Source organism: Rosa chinensis, chromosome 7 (genome assembly GCF_002994745.2).
Source record: "Rosa chinensis cultivar Old Blush chromosome 7, RchiOBHm-V2, whole genome shotgun sequence".
NCBI classification, from domain to species: Eukaryota; Viridiplantae; Streptophyta; class Magnoliopsida; order Rosales; family Rosaceae; genus Rosa; species Rosa chinensis.
The window spans coordinates 56,414,528-56,425,774 of record NC_037094.1 but is presented as its reverse complement, the minus strand read 5'-3'; the positions used below and the strand labels follow the sequence as shown (position 1 = coordinate 56,425,774).

Sequence of the window (11,247 nt, the reverse complement as noted above, 5' to 3'; positions counted from 1 at the left end):
CATAGGCCCTCTTGAATAGTTCCAAGGAACCCCATGCAAAACCTTTCTCTTATCCCCTTGGTCATCAAATAACAAGAGCAGAGTGTTACAAGCCTTATCCTGGACCTTGGAAGTTTTCTCCATAACCCAGATTCGTCGAAGATAATTACATAGGTCCCTGATGTCCACCTCCTGATGCGTCAGAACATTACAAATCATGTACAGCGCCGCAACCCAGGCGATCCAAATCAAGAAAACCATCATCGCCCGCCAGCACTAAGGATGCGGTGAAGGAGGCTCTGACATCCTTAATGTTAGTCATTGGAAAATCTCGACACAGGTTGAGCTAAGGTTTGGGAGAATAGGGCAAGCACGCGGTTGGCTTAGGAGTTTTTAAAGTGTATTTAGTTGCTTTTAAGATTTGATGTTTTATAATCACATTATTGACTTAGCTATCAACAATCTACTAAATCTATTAACAAAGTTTTCTCAAAAGCCTAACATGTCTTTCTTGCGCGCATGTCATCGACTTGGATTTAACCCTAGCCTAAGTCTTTCAAATCGTGCCAATGATTTTTGATCTACTCATCGAAGTTGACTTTTTTTGGTGTCTCAATCTTTTGTAGGTGTCCCTTGTCGGCATTCCAAGACTATCGTAGTTATCGCCTCTTACCATATTTTTAGTGCAAATTAAAGGGCGGTGTCTTTTTATATTTATCTTGTTGTAGTTATTTTCTATTTAACAATGCTTTTGAGTATATCGTTGTTAAGGTGGACAGATTATAGGAGCTCCTAGGTTTTCCTCTGAAACTTTGGATTTTTTTGTTTTTGGTTGCGAGGTCTCCTTTGGCGGCGCTCCATCTCTGGCGTGGCCCTCTGGCCTTGTGGGTGCATGGTGGTTGTTGCTGGACGGGTATTTGGTGTTTTTCATGGGGGTGGAGGCGGAATCATTGCAAGCGACTTTCTCTACCTTGGTTGATGTCGGCGGCATATCTAATGGTGGTTCCAATCTGGTCAAGGGTGAGGCGCGACGGTGGCTGCGATCGGGTCGAGTTGCGCAGACTTTTGTCAAGAACAAGCGTGTTCGGCGCTAGGTGGGAAGGTGTGGTTGGTTTGCATCTCTGTTGGGTCTTGGTTTGCTATGGTAGGTGTCGATGGGAGGCGGCGGGGCATATGGGTTCTCAAATGAGGCTTTTCAAGGCTGCTATGTTCTGTTGGCAGGGAGGATGGCTACGGTTGCTGGTCTTTGATGTTTGGGGCTCACCATAGAACAGCTCTGTAGTGGGGTGGAGCAATGAAGCCAACACCAATCCAGGGACGACAGTCGTCATTTGTGGTCCAGTGAATGTAGCTTGGCGGTGGGTTGTGGGTTGCACTGTTTTCCTTTTGGTTTTTGTTAGGGTTTTGCTTTTTCAGTTAGATTTTTGGTTAAGGTTAATAAGTCCCTACTCCTTTGAGTTAGGGTTGTGTTCCTACTCTTTTGAGCTAGGATTAGGTCTAGGTGCTATGCCATGTAAATGGTGTCATTCCCGAGAACGATTTAGTTCAAATTTGGTATACTGTGGTGGTCGATCTGCTGATGAGCAATCCTTTACACATGGTCTGGTACTTTTTGGACACTTGTTGAAGAAGACGCAATCATTTTGTTGTTGACTACGAAGTACTATTGGGACATTCGGGATCATCTGTTCAAAGTAGCCTTGGAAGGAGGTGTATTGTGGTTGACGTTTGGGCCCTTTAGCCTAAAGGTATCTGTACCCGAGGTTTATCAGGGTTTTGGTTTATCCCCCCCCCCCCGATGTTTGCTTTTCAATTGATTGAATGAACTTTCTATCTTTCCCTCAAAAAAAAAAAAAAACATTGCTTTTGGGTGTTTATTTGGTGGTTAAAATAGTAATACTTCAAATGAGCTCTTATTATCGAGTTATTTAATGTGGCGGATTTTGTTGAAATATGATCACATTTCAAATAAAATTGACAATTTTGGTAAAAGATTACTAGGTTTCAACTTTCGACTACATTTATTCCAACAAAGAGAAATAAAATGTCGACTATTTATAAGGGAAAATGAACTTACATCGCATTTGCATGCAAGATTTCAAAGTCAAATATCAATACCAAAATTTGAAGTAATCGAGTTTTAATTAGACCGTTGTCGTGTTACTCTATCGCGTCAAAAATTACCGGATTCAAGATAAGAAATAAAATTTACCTCATCATTTTTGTTTAAAAAAATAGAAAAGAAAGAAAAAGTATAGAGAGACAAAAAGGTTTTAATGTTTTGCTAGGAGAAAAGGAACAAGAGAAAGTTGAAAATGGCACCTCACCGGCCTCCCCAAATCCAAAAAGAGCGTAATGCCTGCCAAAACTGCCTCCTCACTCCTCCACGACCCCAACCAATCATATTTGCTATTATAGACCAACAAGAACCCACCTTTCTTTTTCTCTCTCTCCCTCTGAGAAACCCATAACAGAAACCAACACATAAAACCCAGAAAAGCTTTGACAAAGGGGACTGAGAGAGAGAGAGAGAGAGAGAGAGAGAGAGAGCTTGGCACTTGGGCTTTACCCATTTTTCTTGCTCTGCAATGGAGGTTGAAGATGGCTCTTTCTCCTTCTCTCCTACTCTGTGGAATGACCCACCTGGGCTTGAGGTACCTTCTCACCATGGCTCTGTATTTCCAAGAACATTTTCGGGTGTTCACAGATTGAGAGCAGAGCAATGTAGCTGCTCTTTCACTCTGTAAAAATCCAACCTTTAGTGTGTGGAGTATGGCAAACAGGATGGAGCCAGGCAATTTACATATACTACTAGTTTCTCTTTTTCTCAACAAACAAGGAAAAACCAAAAAAAAGTTTCATACCCTCTTCATCTAATTTTATGGGTTTTATCTTCTTTTTTTTTATATTTTTTTTATGGGTCTTTTGTTTTTATTTTTCTGGGAAGAGGGTTGTTGAAATTTTCAAAGGCGGAGGAGGAGCATATGGTTCGTCATTGATCTTGGGTATTTGTCACCAGATGCTGAAATGTCAAGTGGAAGACAGAGGATGAAGCGTTTTGGTGACTGTGACTTTCATTCACATGTGTTTGTAGCCAGACGTGTATTTGTGGGCTTTACATGGTTGTTGTTGGTCATAATGATGCTGATGATATGATGATGGATGTGTGTATATTCCTACCCAAATTTTCCATAACATTGAGTTAATTTTAAAGAATATAGCGGTATAGTTCTTTTATGTGTGATTTTTCTCATCTTGTGCACTATTAATTTCTTTCCCATTTTGGGTTCTTTTTATTATTGCCCAGCTATCTTGTGAATAATTATTGAAAAAGTCTGTTGCTTGTTGAAGTGAATGAGGGGCTTTCTATGATCACAAAGAGCCACCTGATAATGAAACCGTTCCATTTGCCTTTTATAGCTTGTTAATGAAATTACTGTATTTGTCTTCACGCTCTGAGTGATTCCGTCTTTTTCATTGGCTTATTGAGAAGCACATGGGTGGAAATGGAAAAGTAGAATGATTTGTTTCACTGTGTTTGCAGAGATGTTTGTAGGGATTGGGGTCTGGATTCTTTTGCCAGTGATTAGTCTTCTGAATCTTAAGTTACTGTTACTCTTCACATTACGCATTCTAAGGGAGAAATTTCAATCAAGCAAGTCCAGGATAGATTGCAAGTTGTGTTGTTGATTTGCCTAGAGAAATTTCTTGTCATTCTAAGGGAGAAATCTCATGAAGCTGATGATTTGAGTATCTTCCTTGTATTCTCTCATTGGTGATCTTTGAGGTCTGATATAGAAAAATGCTTGGAAGGATATGTTGAGGAGAAGGGAGTCTTTCGTCTTCAATATTATCATACTTTTGCCCTTCTGTGTTGGACCAGTATTATCCATCCCAGAGGTTCTAGTTATAAGGGGCGAGTTATTAGTGTCTTTTTTGGGCATTGAGTTCTATTGGTTGCTGTGTTGCTGGTAATCTGCGACTATAAGTCACATTATGTGTTTTTAACTAACAATTATCACTCACTGTGAGGATATATTGCAACTTGTGTGTTTTGCCTAGACAAGTTTCTCTCTTGTCATGTATCAGTAATCGTAGTTGTCTTCCTAGGACTTGTCTGGTACAGAGAGATATCTGGAATCAGAAATGTTTAGGACAACTGTGTTGTCTCTCTTGTCATGTATCAGTAATCGTTGTCTTCCTAGGACAACTTGTCTGGTATAGAAAGATTTCTGGAATCAGAAATGTTGAGGACAACTGTGTTGTTTGTCCTCGGCATTTTCATTGTTTTTCCCTTCTCAGTTGGACCAATGTTGTCCATCTAGAGGTTCTGGTTATAACTATTGGTAGAAGTCCAAATACGTGGTCGAAACATCCTTGCTATGGATGTAAGGGGTTAAGTAAACCATGTAGCAGTCAGATTTTGGTTATCTTTTCTGTAGTAGTTGCTGTGCATTCTCGGTTTTGAATCTTGTTTAATGCTTTCATATTGGGAATATTTTAGATAGTCTTTTGTTGGTACAAGTGTTGTTTTTGCTTCTAAAGCAACTTCCATACTTGTATGAAAGTTCCCAAACCAAATCTGCTTATTGCAAAACCAAACATGTACCAGCCAGACTTGTATCCTTGTCTGACATGCAGTTCGCTGAAGGTGATGTATATTCTCAATTGCAATAATTGAGCTGTTTCTTTCAGATATTTAGTTTCATAATGCAGGAACCATCAAAGCCATCTTCCATTTTACCAGCTGAAATTCTCTTCTTGTATAGCTTAGCACAGCAGTTCCATTTCATTTGGTTTGATACATGAAGTTAAATAGTAAGTCGATCTCTTTTAAGCCTAGTGCTCCAAAACATTATTGTTTCTAGGTTTTACTCAGTATCTGACTTGTTTACGTTATATCATGAACTTCATTCATTGGAGCATGGTTACACCATAACTATTTGTTTGTGCTGTTATATAATAAACTCTAGTATTGCATTTGGTACCAAAGTCTCACAGTGGTAAGTAAGAACTAGCAGTCTGCAAATGAAGTGTAGGCTACTTCTCTGTTTATTCAAAAAGCAATTTGCAAATGAAGGAATATTGTTTTCACTTTTCATTTCAGCCTTTCGTTGACATTATATGAGATTGATGTTTTCTAATTCCGTACTAGGGATCCATTGTCTCAGGGCTATGCTTGTCAGATACTTCTAAGCTTAACATTCTGCATTTGTAGAAATTAGGCTACAATTATATTCTGTATGGCCAATATGTTTGTTGGATAGGATAGCTTTCAAAACATTCATTTATCTATATCTATTTATTTCCTTCTTCCCCGATGATTGGATAACATTTAGATACATAGGATAACATTTAGATACATGTGTCCTCTCTCCAGAAGGCAGCAAACAAGACAAGATGAGCTGACCTTGGCCTGCCTATACCTAAGATGCTATGATCCTATAGGCATGCTTTCTAGTTCTTCCCTATAGGCTATAGGCATGCTTTCTAGTTCTTCTGTTGTCTTTAACTCCGACCCCTTTCTATGTTAGAAAAGTTTGGAGGCTTTGGTGGATAAGGTCTTTCTCAAGCTGATTGATACTTCATATTTTATAAAACCATTTTTTTGGCATTCTGTGCCTGAACCCTTAGTTTGTGTTTGCTTGCTATCTGTTGTGGTTGTTGGTGGTGGTTTTCTTTTGTAATAAAAGAAAGTGCTTTTTTTTTTTGTTCTGAAAAAAAAAAAAAAAAAAAAGGTGCTTGAGAGATGATGGAAATTTTCGTGTCTTGGGGCATCGAAGATGTTCTCGTTTGCGGAGGAGACTATTTTCTTGTTCAGGAATTAAGCGTCTTAGAATTTGATTACCTATCTCTCAATATAAAGCTTAAAGTCTTAAACGCTTAATCCTAAGCCAAAAAGGTTTAGCCTTAAACCATGAAACACCATTCTGGACATGGTTAAGATCGTCATAAGGAAGTAGGAATACTTTATCAATGAAAAACAATAAATCTTGCGTGCTGGTATCTAAAACCACTAGCATTTATTATGGATTTTTCACACGCTGCATTCTGTTGTAGGCAACTAAATGAATCTAAATCAGTATATTGGCTACTTTCACCATTCATAATTCAGCTGTACTTAGCTTCAACAAATGGTTTCACTCAGGATGAAAGTGAAAGTATGTTGTGCATAAGGATTTTTAAGGTTCAGTTCTTAGGTGGAGTGACTCCTCAGACTAGGCAAAATCTGTTCTCCCTACAACTTCATCGCAGATTTTGGTAAAGATGACTGTGCTCGTGTAAAAGGTGGTCATATTTTAGGTAATCTAGAATGAATGACCATCTTTACTAGACACTTGTCCTCAGTAATATGTGCCGAGGTCTTATTGATTAAACTCCAGAACTATGTAACTAAATCTAATCCCTCAACTCAGCTGCAAACGATCATTTTCTCATTCTCACTCTCGAACTTTATTCTCTCTTCTCAAAGACTCAAACCTAGATGAGGGCTATGAAATTAGAGTCTTCGATGCGTTACACCAAGAAATCTGGACCCCGAAGCATCCCTCAGACTGAATATTCCACATGCAAACTGAAACTTTATATGCGTCCGAGTTTTTCAACGAGGCGGTTCTCTATTTCAAGTCTCTTCTTGACCATTAATGCATACTTGTTAACCAAATTTTTGTCTGAAACCGCTTCAAGTTTGCACTTGAGGGACGTATTTCCACTCTTCTTTTCATACAAGCACGAGAAGGGCACAAAAGTACCTTTTGTGCTGCATAGCCAACCATGAGCAGCCCTCAATGCAGCTCCAAGAGAAGCTGAATCTGTAAAGGGGGAGAAAGAAACGAAACTATTAAGTTATATTAATTTTATCCATCAAGTAAAACTTAAACCTTTTAAAGCAGGACACTAGTATCAACTAGAGAATCCATCAGGTTCATTGTTTCATAAGTTTTTTGTGATGTGGTTTTAGTACTTTGGTATTACAGAATTTGGCTTTGTTGACTATTCTAGACTCGAATGTAAAAGAATTTGGTAATTAACTAGAAAGGACTCAAAAGAGGCAATGACACCACAGAACATACAGTGCTTACCAGCTCTATGAACTGTGTACACCTCACATCCAAAGACGCATGCCGCAATGTACAGGAAGGAACGATTCACCGATGCACCACCAGTTGCTATTATTCGTTCTGGAGGAGAAGGCATTCCAAATCTTTCTGCATGACCTCGCATTGACATGAACTGGCCCTCTACTACTGCCCGAGCCTGGAATCAGTAATTTAGACTCTCTTACAAAGAGTTCACGTAGGATATCATCTACCAATGTGAAGAATTGCCATCTTATAAAACAGACCTCATCAAAAACTGGTTCAAAATGCTGCTCCACTTCATGTACAGTCACACCCTCCAAAGTGTCACCGGTGAAATTTTCAAGAATGTAGCGGTGAATTCCAACTACAATCACAAACTAGAGTTTAATTGCTGCTATTAAGAAGTTAAGACTTGGATGGATATCCCAGCATTCAATGAATTAGATATTGCCGCCATCTGAAACAACAAGGAAAAACAACAAAAAAAGACAGACAGGAAAGCACTTATGAAACAGTAATGTAATTTCAAAGCTTGCTTAGTAGCAGACGTTCCATTTGATCATTTACCACTGTATGTCCTACTTGATTCCCGAAGCAAATAAATTGACAAAAAACAACCTTTGAGCCAGATTTTTGCAACTACAATTTAGCCAGAAACTGCTAGATGCCTTCACAAGTGACTGAAAGGCAACCTAGAGAATGAGGTAATTCAACGGTTTATACAAATATTGACAGATCTCAGTCACCAAGGGATAAAGTTTACAAATGTGAAATAGATAAAATAATATAAACGAGAATCCCACCTGGAAGTGGGGGAAGAATTTCATGCTCCTTATAGTAGAAACCCATCTTTCCATCTGTAGCAGGAACTGGAATGTTAAATGGAGAACAGAAAACAATAATCCCAGAAAGAAAGCAGTTCAGACAAATGACATACTAACCATTTAGGGGCTTCGCATATGTAAGATAGTCGTTGAATTTATCCCAAGAACTTCCGCAATAGCGGTTCCGAATATCTAATATAAAGATTGAGGTCATACTAAGTAACAAGTAGATATATCTCCATTTCAATCTGTAGCGATATGTATCAGCACAGGGTACTACCTTCACGAGTTAGAGACCCATTCTTGTAACACAACATTACCATGTAGCTTTTCGTGTCAACGGGATTAGGGAAAACATGTCCTTCCATTCCAGGATGAGGATCATCTGTAATGCCGAAGACCTGACCAACAGCAGTGAAAACTTGAATAGTGTAACAGAAGAAATCAGTGAAAACTGAGAAGAGAGACTGGAATAGTAAATTATAAGGAAGAAACAAGTGAGATTCCGTTCATGACAGTGCAATACCGTAATTATACTGATTACTAGTATATAAAGATATGATTGGCCTATGCTGTACAAGATAATGCAATTGGCGTTAGAAAAATAATGGGAAAGAGAAAAGAGGAAGGGAAGAAGATGAAGACATGGAATAGTTTAGAAACATTTAAATGGCTTCCATTAATATATTTTATTTGTATCATTTTCCTTCTCTTTCAAGCAACTCTCATCTCTCTTCTATCACCCTTATTTTTCTCTAATGCCTAAGGAAGAAAAGAGAAGAAAAAAAACAAAGATGTTACCCAGCAGAGCATAACAATTTCTACTTAGACTTACAGTATCACTTGTGCCAAGACTCAATGCAAGATCCCCTGGCGTACTTAGGGTTAAGCCTGCACGTCAAAAATTCCACTTTCAGCTGATGAGGATTTAAGAAACAAGAAAGACATGGACAGCCTCCCCTCAAATGAACGCATCAACTACAGCACACAAAACAGCAGAATTCTTTGGGCAGTTAAACAGAATTTACCAGTTCAATGGCTTCAGAATATTAGCAACAGAAAGCAGTTCTATAAAGGATCCGCTTCTGAAAATAAGAAAATTAGGCACCTGCTAAGCTGTTAGGATTGTCTCCTGACCACTGAATAACCAAGCAATCCTTGTTGAATTTATATCTGAAAACATAGATAAAAAGGAGAAGCGTAAAAGACCATAAAAGTGTACTCTTATGTTCTCGTTTGAAAGATTGAATGTACTTCTCACTAAATGGAAACATTAGTCCATTTGTTTTTTTTTTTTAACTAATACAGAGGTTACAGTGCTTACTCACCTTTAAAACTTCCTCTTGGGAAAAATGAGGGGAAAAGACCCAAACAACAATATTAAACAAAACAAACAGCTCCAGGTATAGGGACTCTATCAATATCATTAACAACAGAGGAGCAAGCCAGATGGGAGACTCATGAAAGTAGTGATAAGTGGTAACCACCCAAATCCATGGATCAGAGTCTCTCCAATTTTCAAAAATCTAAGACTGGAACTGTATTTACTATGGTACTGTACACTTTATTTACTTTGTGATCCCTCAAAGTAGCATATTGTGCAAAACACAGTTCAAGAACAACTGGTTGCAGTCAATAACAACTGGTTCCATATAAGATTTTAGAAATTCGAAAAAGCTTCTACCTTCCCATGTAAACTTAATGCACCAAGAAGAAAAAATTAACTAATTCATATGAAGTTATGAAATCTAGTAAAGCGTCTAAATGAGTAACGCCAATACAAAACAGAGGAGAAGAAGATCATACACACAAACAAACAAACTGTCACTAACCTCTCCACGAAATAGGGAGCAATGTGACCTGCAACAGCATGGGCAGGGGCTAACTTTCCAAGTTTATCCTCCAGGCCAGGGGCAGTGGCCTTCAATAAAAGTAAATCACTAAAACAATTAATCAACTGGGAAAGGTCGACTGATCGATTATCAAACTCTTAGGAAATGCTCCAAAAACTTAGAATGGATCACAAAAGGAGATAGTAGAAAATTACTGTGATAATGACAGACCTCTAATAGTACTTTAGACCAGAGCCTTTTCTTTATATCCATCAAGTTCATCCCTGCACCATCAGTTTCATCAATACAGGCATATCCCCCAATTAGAAGAGACGCCAAAAAAGAACTAACGAGAGAGATCCTCTCAGTGTTGCTATAAACTTCTGGATGTGTCTCGAATATCTTCTTGATCTGTGGTCCTGTGAATCTTTCATATGCACGTGAACCTGTAATTTGGGATAGCTGCAATGCTCCACCAACAGCATTCTCTAATTCTTTACATTGTGCTGTGGTGCTGCTGTCCATCCATACCGGCGATTCCTTCACCGAAAAGGCATCTTTGAGCTGATCCACCATTTGCTTTTTGGAGTCTAATGATGACAAGATTGAGGAACTCCCATTCTTCCAATAGACACTACCATGTTGCTGCCCACTACCCGAAACAGCAATGATCTTCCCAAAATCCAACTTTGATTTCAAAAGTTTATCAAGTACAAGATCTAGAGCTTCTACCCACATCCAGGTGGGGGAAACAATTCTACCATCAACCGAGGCATCTCGGTAAACTCCATCTTTGGTTTTGTAATGAGGCAAACTAGTGTCAAATTGGACAATCTCTGAGGTAACAAAATTGAGATTGGAGTCTAGCACAGTTGCCTTCAATGACCTTAATTATATTACAAATCAAAAAAATCAAATAGCCAAAATTCATGTTTTGTTTCAGATCACAGACAATGGCAGTACAAATATGACGATACATTTTTCATGCATTAACTTGTCTGTCAAGGAAACGCAGTTAAACTATGAAAATCATCAACATTGTCAATTAGTGATTTGGGTTTTTCTATTTATGTGAGAATGCATCGATGAAGAACTATCAGAATCATCAACATTGTCAATGAGTGATTTGGGTTTTTAATTTTGTTGTAATGATTGGAAATAAATACAGAAAACCAGGAACTTACTGGGTAGAGCTGTCAAATCCAAGAAAATAAGAATCCTTGGGGAGAGAGAAGTCTGCCATTTTAGCACATTGGCAACTCTAATTGCTTCTTACTCTGGTTTCAGCCAAGAAAGAGTGAAATTGAACAAGATTGGTGGGGTTGTTTGATCTAGTTGCGTTGCTTATGTTTGACGAATGAAGCGGAAATTAGTTAGCAAATCCATTAAAGTCGGACACTTTTGGCTCCGGATTATATTGTCCAAACCCATATTTTGAGGTTTTGATGAAGGTTGGTCTTCCATAGGATGGGGAAGTTATCCCTCTCTTTTTTTTTTATTGGAAATAGCACTTCATTAACAAAGCTGATG

General features: G+C 38.4%; 1 protein-coding gene and 1 long non-coding RNA gene across 2 annotated transcripts; one reads left to right on the top strand and one right to left on the bottom strand.

Moving 5' to 3' along the window:
- Positions 1-2,284: 2,284 nt before the first annotated feature.
- On the top strand, positions 2,285-3,216 carry LOC112179960. The gene is made up of 2 exons (XR_002928004.2): positions 2,285-2,633; positions 2,927-3,216. It is a non-coding gene; the product is annotated as an uncharacterized LOC112179960 (long non-coding RNA).
- A 2,832-nt stretch (positions 3,217-6,048) lies between these two features.
- LOC112178229 (xylulose kinase 2) lies at positions 6,049-11,135 on the bottom strand. The gene is made up of 11 exons (XM_024316407.2): positions 10,902-11,135; positions 9,949-10,603; positions 9,718-9,806; positions 8,994-9,058; positions 8,721-8,776; positions 8,166-8,286; positions 8,003-8,077; positions 7,865-7,918; positions 7,325-7,425; positions 7,062-7,236; positions 6,049-6,791 (listed from the first exon to the last, which is right to left on the bottom strand). The coding sequence occupies exons 1-11, from the start codon at positions 10,958-10,960 to the stop codon at positions 6,562-6,564; spliced, it is 1,680 nt and encodes a 559-aa protein (XP_024172175.1). The 5' UTR covers positions 10,961-11,135; the 3' UTR covers positions 6,049-6,561.
- Between the last annotated feature and the right edge of the window lie 112 nt (positions 11,136-11,247).